General features: G+C 45.2%; 1 protein-coding gene across 4 annotated transcripts in view; it reads right to left on the minus strand.

Annotated features, from left to right (window-relative positions):
• The window catches only part of NPEPPS (aminopeptidase puromycin sensitive), a 103398-nt gene extending 83206 nt beyond the window's left edge, over positions 1–20192 (minus strand). Inside the window, exons 1-2 of one of the 4 annotated variants that reach the window (XM_058446056.1) lie at positions 20062–20192; positions 11117–11288 (exon numbers count right to left, since the gene is read on the minus strand). In XM_058446056.1, the coding sequence (XP_058302039.1) occupies positions 11117–11288; positions 20062–20138 (249 nt within the window). In that variant the 5' untranslated portion in view covers positions 20139–20192. Of the gene's footprint in view, positions 1–11116; positions 11587–20061 lie in introns of those variants that run through there. The other 3 variants (XM_058446057.1, XM_058446059.1, XM_032163387.2) reach the window with 3 other exon arrangements.
• Positions 20193–21202: the final 1010 nt, after the last annotated feature.

Raw genomic sequence — 21202 nt, forward strand, 5'->3', positions numbered from 1 at the left:
CTAGGTTCAAGCAATTCTCCTGCCTCAGCCTCCTGAGTAGCTGGGATTACAGGTGTGCACCACCACGCCCATCTAATTTTTGTATTTTTAGTAGAGATGGGGTTTCACCTTGTTGGTCAGGCTGGTCTCAAACTCCTGACCTCGTGATCCGCCCGTCTCAGCCTCCCAAGGTGTTGAAATTACAGACGTGAGCCACCACGCCCGGCCTCTTGTGCATTTTTCAATTTAGTCATAACCTTGATTATATGCATTTATTTTGTTGTTTTAAACAAAACTTCAAATTCATTTCCAGACATTTGAAGGTTCTAAATCTAAAATAACAAAAACACAGATGCCCTAAATCACAAAGAAATGCTTCCAGAGGCAGCTAAGTGTAGCAAGCCATGTGGAAGCTGTGCACAACCCCTTAAAAGGAGGAGATGGTAGCCAGTTCTTGGAGCCAATGAATTATCACTATGGTGACTGGCAGTTTTAGCGCTGACAGATCTTCCAATTCTTTTTTTTTTTTTTTTTTGAGACAGAGTTTCGCTCTTGTTGCCCAGGCTAGAGTGCAATGGCACGATCTCGGCTCACCGCAACCTCCGCCTCCCAGGTTCAAGCGATTTTCCTGCCTCAGCCTCCCTAGTAGCTGGGATTACAGGCATGTGCCACCATGCTCGGTTAATTTTATATTTTTAGTAGAGACAGGGTTTTTCCATGTTGGTCAGGCTGGTCTCGAACTCCCGACCTCAGGTGATCTGCCCGCCTCGGCCTCCCAAAGTGCTGGGATTGCAGGCATGAGCCACCGCACCTGGCCTGATCTTCCAATTTAAAAAAAAAAAAGCTACAAATTCAGATTTCATGTGCAATCTCTCAATTTTTTATTAACGGTAACTAATTCAAGTTTTCAGAAACACTGTATAGACCAAACAAAATCTGTGTGCAGATCAACAATGCTCTTAGACAACTGAACATACCACAAAACTAGGTAAGAACATCAGAGTAATATGATATCTGCATGAAAAACCTGTATATGGGTAATCATTTATTAATAACCAATACATATTTAAACATGATTAGCTGGCAACTAAAATTACCTGACCTAAATGAGAGACAGTAAGTTACAAAGTCTATAACGAGCTATTCAAAATCTCTAACACATAAAGTGAAACTACTTTGGCTCACAAAAAAAATGCTTCTCATAAATCTTCATGTTTCAAAACAAAGATGTCATTTAATGAATGGCTTATCTTTTAAGCGGCAATATTCCTTCACACTGTTTATTTCACCAAAACATACCTAAACAGCACTAAAACCTTTGTGTCCAACTGGCGATTTATAGCACTAAAGTTGAACAAAAAAACAAAAAGAATTCTTTGCCTATTCAGAAGCTGACTTAAAAATTCAGAAACATGGCCGGGCACGGCGGCTCATGCCTATGATCCCAGCACTTTGTGAGGCCAAGGTGGGTGGATCACGAGGTCAGGGGTTCGAGACCAGCCTGACTAACATGGTGAAACCCCATCTCTACTAAAAATACAAAGATTGGCAGGTGCCTGTAATCCCAGCTACTCGGGAGGCTGAGGCAGGAGAATCGCTTGAACCCAGGAGGCGGAGGTTGCAGTGAGCCGAAATCACGTCATTGCACTCCAACCTGGGCGACAAAAGCAAGACTCCATCTTAAACAAACAAACAAACAAACAATCAGAAACACAAAGAAATGAAGCATTTACTGGGGTATGCTCCAATGGGTAAAATGAATAAAAACCTTTCTGAATTTGAAGTTTATGCCAGCCAAATAATAACCGTGGTTTAGTTACTGGTCTTAATCATTATCTAGGCAACCACATTTTCATCCATCAACATCTACAGTGAATTTCGCAGTAGCCAAGCAGTTAATCCACCAATGTCAAGATACCTGTACAATATTATACATGCCAAATCACACAGCACATTACTACTGCAACCATTTGAGAGAAAGTATTTGTGCATTTTGGAAAGGCACCATGCACAACATCCAATTACAAGTAACTTCCAACTCTTCCTGTGTTTAAGGGAAACTCATCTATTTATACTAATGAATTAAGCTGTTTCTTGAATTGCTACTAATTTTTTTTTTTCCAGGATACTACCATTTCTGGAAGGGTGGGAGGGAGGAACCAAAGGAACAAAGGTACTTATCTTAAAAATAGAAATCCATTCAAATTTTAAAAATTGGTCAGTATCCTGTCTCATTAGTGATGCACTGATTTAAAAAGTTGACCAATAATGGGATAATCTATGGAAAGTGTCTGTTTTAGCACTTAGTGCCTCATATGTAGTCATCACTTAATAGATGTTAAGACATACACATACACACACACAGGTTAAATTGTGCTCTCATATCATCTAACAGCATTCACCTAACAGTTTATAAAGCTTCTGATCAGAATGATATGAATTTTAAAAACTATGTATTGTATTACATGGCACTTTGGATATCAGCATATATGTACTACCCCAAGAAGGTAATTTAAAATATCTGTTTGGACATAAGTGTATGTGCTGACTACAACACAGTGTAACACTGCTCTTTGTGATGCTGCTCTTCCCAACAGTAGTGCTGACCTGATGGTGTAGCACATGATTTCTCACCTTTGACACCTTCATGTTAGTAAATATTAGCTGTGTGTTCCACTATTGAAAAAACAGGTAATAATTCAAAGAAATTTCAGCATTAAAATCTTCAGTTTCCAAGTTTAAAACACAAGTGAAACAAGGTTGGCATATAAAAGTGCACTGATAACAAGCTCATTTTCAATTTTTCTACTTGATGTTATTAAAGGATAGAATGTTAATGTATCCTTGCTTTGTTTCAAACCCAGGATTAAGTCTTCTTGGCCTTCTATATAGACTGCACTTCAACTTAGCCAAATACTAAGTAAGGGCTGTACCAAAGAGGCAGCTTGACGCCTGGTAACAACTTTACAATGGAAGTTTCCTATGAGCTAGGGAGGCAGAAATCGGAGATAACTTTTTCCTGAATGAGTCTTTACTACAGTCACTCAGGAACATATCTTACATGTACTATAGTAAGACTCAAGAGAGTTTTTTTCTGATTGTCAATGTCCTGAGATTTCAGTAAAAGAAAATCTCCAGTGTGACAATTCCAAATGCCAATCAGTCTGAAGCTTAGTCAATTTGCCTAATAAAACTGATTTCACCATTAAAATAGCAATAATTGTTGCCTTGGTGGAACAATTCTATAACAGCTAAAGACAAGAAGAAGCAAATAATTAGTAAACTCAAGTTGAGCCAAGTTTTCTAACAAGAGACACTGAAAAGAGCCACTTGCAGAACGTCAAAAATAATTACCATTAATGTAAAAATGCAAAAGGCACAGAATATTGGTATGTGATGTTTGTGGCTACTAATATGCAATTAAAGTTTTAAACTATACATAGGAATAAAAAGGAATAATACGCACCAACCTGAAGAAAGAAGTTACTTCTAGGGGCGGTGTGGGACGAGATGGAAATGGGCTTTAGTGGTATCTGTGACATTTTATTCCTCCCCCAAAAAAAGCATGCACAGTCTGATGAAAATGGGGCAAAACATTAACATCTCTTTTATCTCAAAGTGTGTGACTTTCTTGTATTTCTAAAATATTTCCTAATTTAAAATAAAATTTTAAAGAGATTACAAGTGACCAAATAAACCAAGAACCACATACTTGTATGGTGTTCAAAACGAAATCACTAAAATCTAGAGAACTAATCTCAGTTAACAACAAAAGCCATTAGAAGGCTGTTATTTCCCACTGACTCGCATACAGATTAGAGTAAGATTTACTTTACAATAAGAGCAGGCTCATTTATGTGGCAAAGTTCAGAGAAGCTTCACAGATAATTTACTACTCAAGACCACATTTACCCAGGTTGTATCAGAGTATCAGTTATATCCAGAACCAGGAAGCTAAAAAAAAAAAAGGCCTGGATGAAAAGCCAAAATAGGTGATACAAAGTCCGTACAATAAAACGCATACCCTTTACTCAGAAGAGAATCCAACAAACTCTCACACAGAAATTGATTTTTTAGCCCAAACAAGCTTGTTGATCTGGCTACTAGGGCTTCTTCAGATATGTTCAGTAAAATACAAGAGGGAAGAAATTGCACAACAGGCAGCAACAAGGCACAATAAGCAGCAAGAAGAATATGAGAGTAAGGAAAACAAAACAACTTTAAAGAACAGATACAGGCTGGCCGGGTGCGGTGGCTCAGGCCTGTAATCCAAGCACTTTGGGAGGCCGAGGCAGGTGGATCACAAGGTCAGGAGTTCGAGACCAGCCTGGCCAATATGGTGAAACCCCTTCTCTACTAAAAATTCAAAAATTAGCCTGGCATGATGGCAGGTGCCTGTAGTCCCAGCTACTTGGGAGGATGAAGCAGGAGAATCACTTGAACCCAGGAGGCGGAGGTTGCAGTGAACTGAGATTACGCCACTGCACTCCAGCCTAGGCGACAGAGCAAGACCCTGTCGCAAAAAAAAAAAAAAAAAAAAGAAAAAGAACAGATATGGACTAGGCACGGTGGTTCACGCCTGTAATCCCAGCACTTTGGGAGGCAGAGGCGGGCGGATCACCTGAGGTCGGGTGTTTGAGACCAGCCTAGCTAACATGGTGAAACCTGGTCTCTACAAAAAAACAAAAATTAGCCAGGCGTGGTGGCATGCATCTGTAATCCCAGCTACTCGGGAGGCTGAGGCAGGAGAATCCCTTGAACCGGGAAGTGGAGGTTGCAGCGAGCCGGGATCGCACCACTGCACACTCCAGCCTGGCCTAGGCAACAGAGTGAGACTCTGTCTCAAAAAAAAAAAAAAAAAAAGAATAGATATGGCTGGGCACAGTGGCTCATACTTGTTAATCCCAGCACTTTGGCAGGTGGAGGCAGGCAGATCACCTGAGGTCAGGAGTTCAAGACCAGCCTGGCCAACATGGTGAAACCCTGTCTCTACTAAAAATACAAAATTAGCCAGGCGTGGTGGTGAATGCCTGTAATCCCAGCTACTAGAGAGGCTAAGGCAGAAGAATTGCCTGAACCCGGGAGGTGGAGGTTGCAGTGAGACGAGATTGTGCCACTGCACTCCAGCCTGGGCAACAGAGCGAAAACTCCGTCTCAAAAAGAAAAAAAAAAAACAAAAAACAGATATGAAACTGATAAATTATAGTACAAAGTTTGGGGTCAATGAGAGATGTTCAGAATAAAGTTCAATATTTACAAAAAAAAAAAACAATGAAACAAACCTACACTATGAGGAATCGCAAAGCATAAAAAGATAATGTATTTTAGAAATATCTCCATTCAGATTAGTAAATTTTTTTTTTTTTTTGAGACAGGGTCTCACTGTGTCACCCAGGCTGGTGTACAACGGCATGATCTCAGCTCACCGCAACCTCCGCTTCTCCGCGTCCCAAGCTCAAGCAATTCTTCTGTCTCAGCTTCCCGAGTAGCTGAGATTACAGGCATGTGCCACCACGCCCGGCTAATTTTTGTATTTTTTTGTAGAGACGGGGTTTCACCACGTTGTCCAGGCTGGTCTCAAACTTCTGACCTCATGATCCACCCACCTCAGCCTCCCAAAGTGCTGGGATTACAGGCGTGAGCCACCACACCCAGCCTAGTAAACTTTTTTTAAAATGTCTAAGGGCCTCAAAGGGTAAACTTCAGTTATCTGGAAAATTCACTGCAGAATTCACTGCCAGATGAATTAGACAAAGCTTAGCATACAAAACTGTTTGTTATACTTCTTTCCTCATAGATACATTTCAAAAAACAGAAAATCTGAACAAATTCAATTCCTTATCACCAATATTTTGAATTTAATTTTATATATATGAATTTTTTGTAAGAAAATTTTTTCCTTTTTTTTTTTTTTCCTGGAGACAGGGTCTTGCTATGTTGACTCCTGTGCTCAAGTAATTCTCCCACCTCCACCTCCCAAAGTGCTAAGATTACAGCAGTAGCCACAGTGTCGGCCAAAATGATTACATAGAAAATATGCAGAAAATGGCCAGGCACAGTGGCTCATGCCTATGATCCCGGCATTTTGGGAGGCCAAGGCGGGTGGATCACCTGAGGTCAGGAGTTTGAGACCAGCCTAGCCAACATGATGAAACCCCCTGTCTACTAAAAATACAAAAAATTAGCTGGGCTTGGTGGTGCCCGCCTGTAATCCCAGCTACTCTGGAGGCTGAGGCAGGAGAAACGCTTGAGACTGGCAGGCAGAGGTTGCAGTGAGCCGAGATCGCGCCATTGCCCTCCAGCCTGGGCAACAAGAGCAAAACTCCGTCTCAACAAAGAAGCCAGGCACGGTGGCTCAGTGGCTTACGCCCATAATCCCAGCACTTTGGGAGGCTGAGGCAGGTGGATCACCTGAGGTCAGGAGTTTGAGACCAGCATGATCAACAAGGAGAAACCCCATCTCTACTAAAAATAAAAAAAATTAGCTGGGTGTGGTGGCACATGCCTGTAATCCCAGCTATTTGGGAGTCTGAGGGAGGAGAATTGCTTGAACCTGGGAGGCGGAGGTTGCCGTGAGCCGAGATCGCGCCACTGCACTCCAGCCTGGACAACAAGGGCTAAACTCCGTCTCAAAAAAAAAAAAAGAGAAAATATGCAGAATTTGGGCAAAAAATTTCTAACACAGAATTGACAATAACCATTTAGGTGCCAAATTTTTAATCTGCCAAACTACTATATTGGCAACTCTTAGTGCCAATTTAGTTATCTCCAACATGAATATTTTGTTAGTAGAGGCCAGGGGTTAGCTAGGATATCCTGATTTCTGGCCTTGAATGATACTTAGTTTCTCTGGCACAGGTAAAATATTTCCATAAGAGAAAGCCCAGCTGGGCACGGTGGCTCACGCCTGTAATCCCAACACTTTGGGAGGCCAAGGAAGATGGAACGAGGTCAGGAGATCAAGGCCATCCTGGCCAATATGGTGAAACCCCATCTCTACTAAAAATACAAAAAAATCAGCCAGGCATGGTGGCGTGTGCCTGTAGTCCCAGCTACTCAGGAGGCTGAGGCAGGAGAATTGCTTGAACCCGGGAGGCAGAGGCTGCAGTGAGCCAAGATCGCGCCACTGCATTCCAGCCTGGGTGACAGAGCAAGACTCCATCTCAAAAAAAAAAAAAGAGAATATCCAATTATTGTACCAACCACTACATACTCATAATCATAAATAGTAGTCACACACATAAACTTATAATTCATTTTAATTAATTATCCACAAACGGAGAGGATCAAAATATGAAATATCTACAAAAGTCCACTGCTCTCAAGTATCCAGTGTAAAGGGAGGGGACAGGGAATGAAATAAATTTTGGGCCTAGAGAAACTTCTGTATAATAACAAATTTTCAAAACCAGCTAGACCACACTAATGTGAAAGACAACTAATTTTTTTTTTTTTTTGAGACGGAGTCTCGCTCTGTCGCCCAGGCTGGAGTGCAGTGGCGCCATCTCAGCTCACTGCAAACTCCCCCTCCCAGGTTCACGCCATTCTCCTGCCTCAGGCTCCCGAGTAGCTGGGACTACAGGCGCCTGCCACCACGCCCGGCTAATTTTTTATATTTTAGTAGAGATGGGGTTTCACTGTGTTAGCCAAGATGGTCTCAATCTCCTGACCTCGTGATCTGCCCGCCTCGGTCTCCCAGAGTGCTGGGATTACAGGCATGAGCCACCGCGCCTGGCCAAGACAACTAATTTTTGAATCACTGAACATGGACTAATTTCTTCACCTTCTCCAGCAGTCCACACCCCAGGCCAGGTTAAAAATCCACTAAGTTGGTCGGGCATGGTGGCTCATGCCTATAATCCCAGCCCTTTGGGAGGCCAAGGGAAGGGGATCACCTGAGGTCAGGAGTTCGAGACCAGCCTGGCCAACATGGCAAAACCCCATCTCTACTAAAAATACAAAAATTAGCTGGGCGTGGTGGCACACACCTGTAGTCCCAGCTACCTGGGAGGCTGAGGCAGGGAGACTCGCTAGAACCTGGCGGAGGGGCAGGGTGGAGGTTGCAGTGAGTTGAGATCACACTACTTCACTCCAGCCTGGGCGAAAGAGCGAAAACTCCGTCTCAAAAAAATAAAAATAAAAAATAAAATAAATCCACTAAGTTTCTAATATGTAACCTGTACAAATACTCTGGGCTTATCATAAAATTTTGTAACTAAAGCAACTAAGCAACTTGCATGTTTTGTGTTATGTGATGCCAACTGTTAGGAAACTGACCCAATATCAGTTATAAATATAAGTTTCTACAGATAAGAATTTTGTCACCGGGCACAGTGGCTCACGCCTGTAATCCCAGCTCTTTGGGAGGCTGAGGCGGGCAGATCACGAGGTCAGGAGATGGAGACCACAGTGAAACCCTGTCTCTACTAAAAATACAAAAAATTAGCTGGGTGCAGTGGCGGGCACCTATAGTCCCAGCTACTTGGGAGGCTGAGGCAGGAGAATGGCGTGAACCCGGGAGGCAGAGCTTGCAGTGAGGCGAGATCATGCCACTGCACTCCAGCCTGGGCGACAGGGTGAGACTGCATCTCAAAAAAAAAAAAAAAAAAAAAAAAAGAATTTTGTCAATATTTTAAAATTCCCACAAGATACCACCTAATCCCATAATTTAAACGTATTGCTCTAATTCATGGATTTCAAAAACGTTAATATATGCTTTTTACTTCTTACCAATGTTAATTCCTCTTTTACCCTTCCAAACATGTCAATTAGTATAATTTGAAAGTCCAATCATCCTTTAATAAAACCTGTTGGAATTCACTATTGTGTCATCTTTGTGTTGCCATCTAGCCTGAAAAGAATTTCTGGAAAAAAAGTGTTTTTGAGAAGTTCATGTTACTTAAAAAATTTATTTATTTTTTATTTATTTCCTTGCATCGAATTAACAAGTCCCTGCTAATATCTAGTATATTACCATATGCTCCCTCAATGGCACAAACCAGTCTTCCACAAAAGTAGAAAAGAGGTAAAGAGAAACATGTCACTGCTTGTTGTTTTATCCCAATACTTAAATCAAACTCACTTCTTTAATAAGTAATCATTTAAAAATCTGTACTTTTTTCTAGACTTTTCCCAAAATATGTTTGCCTCCAAAAATTATGAACGCATTTTGGCAACTAATAGGGTAAAGAAACAAATTTTTTTTTAATGTTAGTCTTTTCACATAATGCGAACTCATTCATCACTAGGTTCTCTTTCCCAAAGGTTTGCCAAGTCACAAGACACACTACTGTTTACAATCCCTCCCATCTGCCCCTTGCCAATATATATCAAACACTCTAGTCACTTGGCTTAAACCACACTTTCCCAAATAACCTTCTCAAATTCTAATTTAGACCCAAGATGCATTCGTTCTGATTCATATTCTTAATGGAAAAATTTTAAATCACCTGATTTTCACTAAGTTCTGTCTTTTGATGCTGCCAAATCCTAGAGCCCTCTTGCTTTCACACCAGTGCCCCAAATGTAACAGCTATAGTTATCTATCAGAGATAAGTATAAAGTATAGATAACTACACTTTTAAATTCTGTACTTTTAGGCGTATTTTTCATCTGAGTACCGTACCCTCTTGGTTTTCAAAGACAACTACCAACATTCAATTCATTCGAGTACCAGTCTTCATTTCATTTCATTGCTATATACACCATGTTCTTTAAGGTTGGAGCCTACTGATTTCCCCCCATCCCAGACTGCAGTAGGAAGAGAAATGAAACAAAATATATTTACTAACATTCTATTTACAGATAACTATCAAACAGTTCCCATTTTTATTACAGGCTTCCCATTACATAGTATCATAAATGCCTATTGTGCAGGATGTTTGTCGGGCATCTATACTGATGGTCTCCAAAATCAAACAATACTTCAGATAATGCTGCAGGAGGAGGGAGGGGAGTATGATTCACCAAAAACTGCAGTGAAGAGTAATGGAGTATTTTCACCAGTGGTATGTTATAACTAATAGCTTCTTTCTTTCTTTCCTTTTTTTTTTTGACGGAGTCTCACTCTGTCGCCCAGGCTGGAGTGCAGCAGGGCAATCTCGAGTCTGCAACCTCTGCCCCCCGGGTTCAAGTGATTCTCCTGCCTTAGCCTCCCGGGTAGCTGAGATTACAGGGGCCCGCCACCACGCCCCGCTGGTTTTTGTATTTTTAGTAGAGACAGGGGTTTCACCATGTTGGTCAGGCTGGTCTCGAACTCCTGACCTCAAGTGCGCCCGCCTCAGCCTCCCAAAGTGCTGGGATTACAGGCATGAGCCACCGCGCCCAGCCAGCTTCTTAGAGAAAGGTACTGCTAAGCAACCATCACGGTAGCAATAAATCCACCAGCTTCGAAGGCCGCAAAGCTAGGAAGATAGGAGGAAAAGCAGAGATGGGGTCCTCCCGCAGCTTCTCTAGAGGTTAGGAGAGAACAAAGTCACTGCTGCACTGTCACTTGAGGGAAAGGGGGAGGGGGCGGATCATCTTGGAAACCCAGCCCCTGGGCTGGAGCAGGCGGGGAGAAGTCAGAGAGGCTGCCTGGGATTAACATTCTCGTTCTCACCCTCTCCCTCCCTTCTAGAAGCTCCCCTCCTCGCTCCAACGCGGCGGCCAGAGTCCCAAATGACCACCCCCTCCAATCTATCACCCGAGAGGTGTAGAGAGAAACCAAAGAAAGAACTGAGTCAGGCGGTTGAGGCAGAGCGGGGACTCCCATGACCTCTTCGTCCTCCCCCAACACCCTCCAGCCTCCCCCGGAACACTATCAAGCCCAGAAGGGTCCGGGGCGGGGGGGAAAGCCCCACACAGGTGTGCTCGCCGGGGAGGGGCGCAATGGCCGGGCCGCCGGCTCCACAGAGCTCCCGCAGCGCGGCCCCAGCCCAAGCCCCAGCCTCAGCTCCGGCCCCGGTCCCTGCCCCGGCCCCAGCCCCAGCCTCAGCCTCAACTGAGCAAGGCAGAGCACGCCGACCCCGGCGCCCTGCGGCCGCCCAGCACCGACCCGAGGCCCGCCTGCCCTCCCGGCCGGGCCCCGAGTCCAGCTCGCGGGCGCGGCCTAACTGCTCGCCCCGCAGCTTGCCCCGGCGCCCGAGGGTCGCTGTACCTGGGCGACGGCCTCCAGCTTGCCCTCGAAGGTGAAGTCCAGCAAGTCGGGCTTGAGGCAAAGGCTGTAGTTGATGGGGGAGACATCGGCAGGCAGCCGCTCGAAGGGCCTCTTCTCCGGCATCGCGGCGAGGCCCAGGCTGTGGAGGCGGCGGCGGCGGCGAGAGGAGCGGCTGAAGAGGAGAAGGAGGAGGGGAGGAGGCGGAGGGCCGAGGAAGAGTAGGCGGCGAGCGAGGGAGGGGGCGGCAGCTGCCAGCCACATCCACCGAGCGCGGGCGACCGCCGGAGGAGAGCTACCGGGGGAGCCTGGGGGGCGGGGGAGAGACCCAGCCGGAGCGCTAGGGGCTGGGAAGGAGGCGGTGCGGGCGGACTGGCGGGCGGGCTGCCTACGGGGAAGGGGGCGGAGGGGAGGGAAGGGGAGGAGGGCCTGCAAGGAGGGAGGGAGAAGGGGAGGCGGTGGCGGCGGCTGCGTGCGCGGCCCCACCGGCCGGACGCGCCCCCGTGGAGTGCGCGCGCACGCCAGGGCAGAGGGCGGAGCGGCGAGGGCGAGGGCGAGGGCGCGGCCGGCGGAGCGGCGAGGGCGAGGGCGAGGGCGCGGCCGGCGGAGCGGGAGGGCGCCGGGTTGCCGGCGCTAGCGCAGGGCGGGAGGCGGGCGCTGCACCTGTTGGCGCCGCTCAGGACTGGGGGCGGCCTTCCAACTGGAAAGAGCCGGGAAGGGCTTGATCAGAGGAAGGAAAGGCATAAGGGGCCCTCGGGAAGTTGGAGCCTACGCAGTTGGTCAGTTCAGCCAGGGTCGCATGCATAAAATACCAGTTACAAGCAAAACCCCAAACTGGTTTCTGCCTCCAGGTCAGCGAAAAGCCCTGACTTGAGGCTGTTTGGCCTCAATTCCTGTTAAGCAGCAAATTCAAACGATGATTTGAAAATGTTTTGTTATAAAACCTTTAATAGCCGGGCGCGGTGGCGGGCGCCTGTAGTCCCAGCTACTCGGGAGGCTGAAGCAGGAGAATGGCGTGAACCCGAGAGGCAGAGCTTGAGGTGAGCCGAGATCGCGCCACTGCACTCCAGTCTGGGCGACAGAGCAAGACTCCGTCTCAAAAAAAAAAAAAAAAAAATTCTTAATAATCTAGGTTACTTCAACCAATGAGATTTGGACTTTCGAGGGAGTGATTTCAAAAACTATATTTTTGTTTCCCTGATTTAATGTTTAAAATTGGATGTTTCGGCCGGTCGCGATGGCTCACGCCTGTAATCCCAGCACGTTGGGAGGCCAAGGCAGGCGGATCACAAGGTTAGGAGTTCAAGACCAGTCTGGCCAATATGGTGAAACCCCGTCTCTACTAACAATACAAAAAAAAAATAGCCAGGCTTGGTGGCGCCTGTTGTCCCAGCTATTCAGGAGGCTGAGGTAGGAGAATCGCTTGAACTCGGGAGGTGGAGATTGCAGTGAGCCGAGATTGCGCCACTGCGTTCCAGCCTGGGCTACAGAGTGAGACTCTGTCTCAAAAAAATAAATAAAAAATAAAATAAAATGGGATGTTTCACCTTTTCCCCATTTTCATCTTTGTTTCTTTTTAAACTAAAAGATCCTTCAGCAATCATGGCCTCTTTAATGGTGAACTATCTGTGGCTCTCTCAGTTCTGTAGATACCTTGCAAATTGAGAAATATATATATATATATATAATGTCACTGAAGTTATCTTTAAAAGGGGGGCCAGGGCCAGGCACGGTGGCTCACACCTGTAATCCCAGCACTTTGGGAGGCTGAGGCAGGTGGATCACGAGGTAAGGAGTTCGAGACCAGCCTGGCCAATATGGTGAAACCCTATCTCTACTAAAAATACAAAAATTAGGCCGGGCGCGGTGGCTCACGCTTGTAATCACACCACTTTGGGAGGCCGAGGCGGGCGGATCACGAGGTCAGGAGATCGAGACCACGGTGAAACCCCGTCTCTACTAAAAATACAAAAAATTAGCCAGGCGTGGTGGCGGGCGCCTGTAGTCCCAGCTACTCGGAGAGGCTGAGGCAGGAGAATGGCATGAACCCAGGAGGCGGAGCTTGCGGTGAGCCGAGATCACGCCACTGCACGCCAGCCTGGGTGACAGAGCGAGACTCCATCTCAAAAAAAAAAACAAAAATACAAAAATTAGACTGGCATAGTGTCATGCGCCTGTAGTCCCAGCTACTAGGGAGGCTGAGGCAGGAGAATCGCTTGAACCCAGGAGGTGGAGGTTGCAGTGAGCTGAGATCGCGCCACTACACTCCAGCCTGGGCAACAGTGAAACTCCGTCTCAAAAAAAAAAAAAAAAAGGCGGGCCCAGTTGTGGTGACATGTGCCTATGATCCCAGCTACTCTGGAGGCTGAGACGGGAGGATCACTTGAGCCCAGGAGGTGGAGGCTGCAGTGAGCTGTAATGGTGCCACTGCACTCCAGGTGACAGAGTGAGGCCCTGTCTCTAAAAAAATAAAAATGAAATAACAATTTTAAAAATATTCTTTTTTTTTTTTTTTTTTTTTTTGAGACGGAGTCTCGCTCTGTCGCCCAGGCTGGAGTGCAGTGGCGCAATCTCGGCTCACTGCAAGCTCTGCCTCCCGGGTTCACGCCATTCTCCTGCCTCAGCCTCTCTGAGTAGCTGGGACTACAGGCGCCCGCCACCACGCCCGGCTAATTTTTTTTTTGTATTTTTAGTAGAGACGGGGTTTCACTGTGGTCTCGATCTCCTGACCTCGTGATCCGCCCGCCTCGGCCTCCCAAAGTGCTGGGATTACAAGCGTGAGCCACCGCGCCCGGCCTAAAAATATTCTTTAAAGTGTCAAAGGCAAGGAGATTTATCCATAATCTTCATATTTCTTTGTAGAAATTTCTCAGATAGAACCCTGTAATTTCCAAAACTGAATGTAGTATGTTGTAATGGACCAGTACTGTCCAGCAGAAACATAGTGTGAACCACTAGGTAGTATTAAATCTTATAGTAGCCACATCACAAAAAAGTAAAAAGGAAACAAATGAAAATACACCTTATTTAACCCAACATATCCAAAATATTATCATTTCAACATGTAATCAATATAAAAAATATTAATGAGGCCGGGCGCGGTGGCTCACGCTTGTAATCCCAGCACTTTGGGAGGCCAAGGCAGGTGAATCACCTGAGGTCAGGAGTTCAAGACCAGCCTGACCAACATGGTGAAATCCCGTCTCTACTAAAAATATAAAAATTAGCCAGGCATGGTGGCGCATGTCTGTAATCCTAGCCAGCTACTCTGGAGGCTGAGGCAGAAGAATCACTTGAACCCAGAAGGCAGAGGATGCAGTTAGCTAAGATCACAGCACTGCACTCCAGCCTGGGCAAAAAGAGCAAAACTCCGTCTCAAAAAAAAAAAAAAATTAATGAGATATTTTACTTATTTTGTTCACACCAACTTATTTTATATTTATAGCACATCTAAATTCTGACTATCCACATTTCACATGATCAGTAGTCACGTGTGGTTAGTGGCTCTTGTACTGGGCAGCACAGTTTTGGACTCTGGGCCTGGCTTCTTAGCCTCTGAATCCTACATACTTTTCAGAAAGGCAGATTGAAAACCTGCAATCCTTTCAAACTAAGGTGTGAGATGGGGCCTTTTGTTATATATACGTAGTTCTATGACCACTTACTGGTCAGAGAAATAATAATTTAAATAACATATAATAATTTTTTTTTTGAGCTGGAGTCTCCTCTGTCACCCAGGCTGGAGTGCAGTGGCGTGATCTCAGCTCACTGCAACCTCCACCTCATGGGTTCAAGCAATTCTCCTGCCCCAGCCTCCTCAGTAGCTGGGATTACAGGTGCCCACCACCATGCCCGACTAATTTTTGTATTTTTAGTAAAGATGGGGTTTCACCGTGTTAGCCAGGCTGGTTTCAAACTCCTGACCTCAGGTGATCTGCCCACCTAGACCTCCCAAAGGGCTGGGATTACAGACATGAACCACCGTGCCCAGCCCATATAATGATAATTTAATTAACTGTAATTGAATGTTTATCGAGTGCTTACTAAACACTTTTTTTTTTTTGAGATGGAGTTTCGCTCTTGTTGCCCAGGCTGGATTGCAATGGCATGATCTTGGCTCATGCAACCTCTGCCCCCTAGGTTCAAGCAACTCTTCTGCCCCAGCCTCCTAAGTAGCTGGGATTACAGGTTCCCACCACCATGCCCGGCTAATTTTCGTATTTTTAGTTTTATTTGTTTGTTTTGTTTTGTTTTTCTTGTTTATTTTTTCTTTTTATTTCTTTTTCTTTTTTTAATTTTTTTATTTTTAGTAGAGACTGGGTTTCACCATGTTGGCCAGGCTGGTCTCAAACTCCTGACCTCAGGTGATCCACCTGCCTAGGCCTCCCTAAGGGCTGGGATTACAGGCATGAACCACCGAGCCCAGCCCATATAATAATAATTTAATTAACTGTAACTGAATGTTTATCGAGTGCTTACTAAACACTTTTTTTTTTTCTTTTGTCTTGGGTTTTTTTTGAGATGGAGTTTCGCTCTTGTTGCCCAGGCTGGATTGCAATGGTGTGAGCTCAGCTCACTGCAACCTCCACCTCCTGGGTTCAAGCAATTCTCCTGCCTCAGCCACCCAAGTAGCTGGGATTACAGCTGCCCACCACCACACCTGGTTAATTTTTTTGTATTTTCAGTAGAGACGGGATTTCACCATGTTGGCCAGGCTGGTCTCGAACTCCTGTCCTCAAGTGATCCGCCCACCTCGGCCTCCCAAAGTGCTGGGATTACAAGTGTGAGCCACCATGCCTGGCCAACACTTTTCATATATTAATTCATTTAATTATTCTCAACAACTCTGTGAGGCAGACACCATTATCCCCATTTCACATTTGAGGAAACAGGCACACAGAAATTCAAGGACTTGCCTAAGGTCATACACTAATAATTGGCAGAGCCACAATTAGGACCTAGGCATTTTTTTTCTTCCTGAGAATCTTGCAGCAGATTCCCAGTTGTTCTAACTCTCCAGTTTTGTTTTGTTTTGTTTTATTTTGTTTTGTTTTGTTTTTGAGACAGAGTCTCGCTGTGCCACCCAGGCTGGAGTGCAGTGGCGCGATCTCAGCTCACTGCAAGCTCCGCCTCCCAGGTTCAAGCCTTTCTCCTTCCTCAGCCTCGCAAGTAGCTGAGACTACAGGCACCTGCCACCAAGCCCAGCTAATTTTTTGTATTTTTAGTAGAGACAGGGTTTCACTGTGTTAGCCAGGATGGTCTCGATCTCCTGACCTCATGATCTGCCTGCCTCGGCCTCCCAGAGTGCTGGGATTACAGGTGTGAGCCACCGCACCCGGCCCTAACCAGTTTTATTTTATTATAGTTCATCTGTTTCTCAGCTTCTCAAAATGTTATTTTCATTATGTCTGTTAAAGCAAATTTCATTCATAACCATTTAAGGCTCTCCATGAACTGTCCTTATCATTTTCCCAGACTTGTTTTTTCTTATCCTTTAACATATATTCTCCAGTCTTAACAAGCTAACCAGTTTAATGATTGGCCCTTACAGCTTGCTCATTCTTCTCTTCTCTACCATTGCTCATGCGTTATTGCTGGAATGACCTCCTCATCTTTTTCGGCAAACTGGGGCCCCTCCCTTTCTTCAAAACTCACCTTTTCCAGGAAGTCCTCATTGACTAACTCCACCCAACTCTCTTTTCCCATCAGTTCACAAGTACTGGCTTTTGCTGATTTATTTGTACTTGTTCTGTCACTCTGTAATTGTGTTGTTGTTTTTGTTTTATTCTGGTTTTTTTTGAGACGGAGTTTTGCTTTTGTTGCCCAGGCTGGAGTGCAATGGCACAATCTCGGCTCACCGCAACCTCCGCCTCCCGGGTCCAAGTGATTCTCCTGCCTCAGCCTCCTGAGTAGCTGGAATTACAGGCATGTGCCACCACGTCCGGCTAATTTTTTGTATTTTTAGTAGAGACGGGGTTTCTCCATGTTGGTCACGCTGATCTCGAACTCCCGACCTCAGGTGATCTGCCCGCCTCGGCCTCCCAAAGTGCTAGGATTACAGGCATGAGCCACCGCGCCCGGCCTATAATTGTGTTTAAATTTATTTTATATGTGTATCTTTGCAAGATGTACTACTAGTAAGAGCTTGTTTTCTAATTCCTTTATTACTGTCAGTACCGGACCCTGCACAAAGTACATCTCAATTATTATTGAGCTGACTAGCCAATTAACCAAGAGAGAATATTTTACCCAGTCTGTAGCCTTTCCTGTATGTACAAGATGTGTGCCCCATAGAGAAACTACGTGAACCTAAGACTAGAGGCAACTTTCTTTTATAAAATCACAGAAAAGATTAAAAACAAAACACTAGGCTAGGCACCATGCCTCACGCCTATAATCCCAGCACTATGGGAGGCCAAGGTGGGCGGATCACCTGAGGTTGGGAGTTCAAGACCAGCCTGACCAACATGGAGAAACCCCATCTTTACTAAAAATACAAAATTAGCCGGTCGTGGTATTGCATGCCTGTAATCCCAGCTACTCGGGAGGCTGAGGCAGGAGAATTGCTTGAACCCAGGAGGCGGAGGTTGCAGTGAGCCAAGATCATGCCATTGCATTTCAGCCTGGGCAACAAGAGTGAAAGTCCATCTCAAACAAAAACAAAAACAAAAACAAAACACTAGGGCCACAGACTTCATGGCAGCAGTAATTTTTGATCCTCCTGAGGAGAAAGAAGAGAACCTTACTTGGCCCCATCCTTGGTCCCATGATCCAAGAGATTCCAATGCAGCAAGTCAAGAATAAACCACACTTAGAACTTGGGCTAGAGGAATGGAAGGTAACACACAGTTCCCTTAAATATGACTGGATGACCACCTAACATATGCTCCATACAGGCTTCTCTGAAATAACAGAAATTAGAACACAAGGGCCCTTGGAAATTCATTTCTATCCATGGTGCTTCAGAAGGAATGGGAAAGTCAGTAATGTCCCAAGATCCTTAGCCCTACTTTTAACAGGCTTCTAGGCTTCTCTGTTTACCACACATTTAAAAATCTGCAAATGAAAAACCTATGGAAGTCCATATATATCAATAAAAAGTTAACAAACATTTGGGAGACTGAGGCAGGAGGATGACTTGAGGCCAGGAGTTCAAGACCACTCTGGGCATCATAGTGAGACTCCCATCTCTACAAAAAAAAAAAAAAAAAATTGGCCAGGCGCAGTGGCTCACACCTGTAATCCCAGCACTTTGGGAGGCCAAGGCAGGTGGATCACGAGGTCAGGAGATCAAGACTATCCTGGCCAACACGGTGAGACCCCGTCTCTACTAAAAATACAAAAAAAAAAAAAATTAGCCGGGCGTGGTGGCGGGTGCCAGCTACTCGGGAGGCTGAGGCAGGAGAATGGTGTGAACCCGGGAGGCGGAGCTTGCAGTGAGCCAAGATGGCACCACTGCACTCCAGCCTGCACAACAGAGCGAGACTCCGTCTCTAAAAAAAAAAAAAAAACAAAAATGTTTTTAATTAGCTGGGTGTGGTGGCCTATGCCTATAGTCCTAGCTACTTGGGAGGCTAAAGTGGGAGGATTCCTTGAACCCAGGAGTTTGAGGCTGCAGTAAGCTATGACTGCATCACTGCAGTCCAGCCTGGGCAACAGAGTGAAATCCTGTCTCTATTTGTTTTGGTTTGGTTTGGTTTTTTTTGAGACAAAGTTTTGCTCTTGTTGCCCAGGCTGGAGTGCAGTGGCACAATCTCGGCTCACTGCAACCTCCGCCTCCCGGGGGTTCAAGCAATTTTCCTGCCTCAGCCTCCCAAGTAGCTGGGATTACAGATGACTGCCACCACGCCCAGCTAATTTTTTGTATTTTTAGTAGAGAGGGGGTTTCACCATGTTGGCCAGGCTGGTCTCAAACTCCTGACCTCAGGTGATCCACCCGCCTCGGCCTCCCAAAGTGCGGGGATCACAGGCATGAGCCAGTGTACCCGGCCGAAATCCTCTCTCTTAAAAAAAAAAAAAGCTTAAGAAAGAAAAGAAAAGAAAAAAAATCAGTCATTCTAGCCAGAGCCACTATTGTTTTCAGTTTTCAAGTACTAGCCTGACGAATATGAGGACACAAAAAGAAATAGTTTCAATATCATCACTGACTTTATGATCTAAAACAAGTCCTATCAATTCTCTGCCTCAGTTTCCCCATCTGTAAAGCAGATATGGGCATAATGCATGCTTATCTCAAAGAAAAGTATGATTTCTCCAGTGGTTTGAGAATTTCTTAAAAAGCCTATCATTGGGCCAGGCATGGTGGTTCACGCTTGTAATCCCAGCACTTTGGGAGGCCGAGGCGGGCAGATCACTTGAGGTCAGGAGTTCAAGACTAGCCTGGCGAACATGGTGAAACCCTGTTTCTACTAGAAATGCAAAAAAATTAGCCGGGCGTGGTGGTGGGCGCCTGTAATCGCAGCTACTCAGGAGGCTGAGGCAGGAGAATTGCTTGAACCCAGGAGGTGGAGTTTGCAATGAGTCAAGATCACGCCATTGTACTCCAGCCTGGGTGACAAAACGAGACCCCGTCTCAAAAAAAAAACAAAAAAAAGCCTATTATTTTCTTAATGTGAGAATGGTCTCTGTAGCAGGACTAGTAAAAAGTTGAAGTAAAATTATAGACAGCAAATGTAAGTCATCGAAAGAAGTATTTCAGAGCAAAGATAATGTAAAGGAATTGGATTAGGGAGGCAAAATATTCAGGCAGGAAGGAGAGAAACCCCAGCTGTGGAACACAGAAAGAGAAAGATGTGGAGCATTTGAGAGAACCATTACAAAACCATCAAGTTAGATCAAAACAAAGCATTACAGTTACTATTTAACCTCTCTGACTTACAAATTATGGCCTTCAATGTCAATTTCAAGCATACAAATTATAACTCGAATTCCACTAATATGTGTCTTACCTGTGGAAGATGATGAAGGGGTTCCAAAGGCCAGGAACACAAAAACTCGGAGAGCAATCCATGGAAAGTGATGCCATGAGGTCCCAGCCTTGACTCTTCCGTAACTTAAAATGGCTGTTGAAATGACAGTTGGAAATGTGAGTAGATGGAATGCTGCCTACCCATCCTGTGTTCTTCATGAAAGGAAAGTAGATTAATTTCACATGCTTTAAAATGTTTGCTATGGGCCGGGCGCGGTGGCTCACGCCTGTAATCCCAGCACTTTGGGAGGCCGAGGCGGGCGGATCACGAGGTCAGGAGATCGAGACCATCCTGGCTAACACAGTGAAACTCCGTCTCTACTAAAAATACAAAAAATTAGCCGGGCGAGGTGGCGGGCGCCTGTAGTCCCAGCTACTCGGGAGGCTGAGGCAGGAGAATGGCGTGAACCCCGGGGGGCGGAGCCTGCAGTGAGCCGAGATCGTGCCACTGCACTCCAGCCTGGGCGACAGCGAGACTCTGTCTCGAAAAAAAAAAAAAAAAAAAAATGTTTGCTATACTGATAGATAACTTAATTTGTCATAATAATATGTGAGCTATAGATTAGACAGATTGATGGATACATAGTTTTATTTATTTGGGGATAGCAATATGACATTATGCACATAAAAATGTGGCCAAAGGAAGGTCCTATCTGGTCAGAGTTTTATTTCTCTTGGTATCTTTCCATCAGGAAGTTGAAAAAGTCATACATTTCCACCTTTCTCACTTCCTTTCTAGCCCTCCTCTTTTTTTTTTTTTTTCAGTACTTCTGCTTCCCTTTTCACAACTACTTCTGCAGGTCTGTTTACCAATCCCAAGGGAGTGCCAACTACAAGAGCAAACCTAACCCCTTTGTTGATGATCTTCAAACTGAGATGACCTGTTTGGCTGTGTCTTATTGTAAAGGGTTAGCCACCAGGGCTTTGCAGAATATAAGTTAGGGAGCCAACTTATATGATAGGGTGAAGCCAATACCCTCTGCTGCAAAGAGTGCATATGTCTATGTCTAATGCGTAGGCCTCTGGAATGCTACTATAACATTTCTCCTGAAATCCCAAGTCTTTTTTTTTTCTTTTTTTGAGACAGAGTCTCTCTCTGTCGCAGTGGTGCGATCTTAGCT

This window comes from Hylobates moloch, unplaced genomic scaffold (assembly GCF_009828535.3).
Source record: "Hylobates moloch isolate HMO894 unplaced genomic scaffold, HMol_V3 SCAFFOLD_10, whole genome shotgun sequence".
NCBI lineage: Eukaryota > Metazoa > Chordata > Mammalia > Primates > Hylobatidae > Hylobates > Hylobates moloch.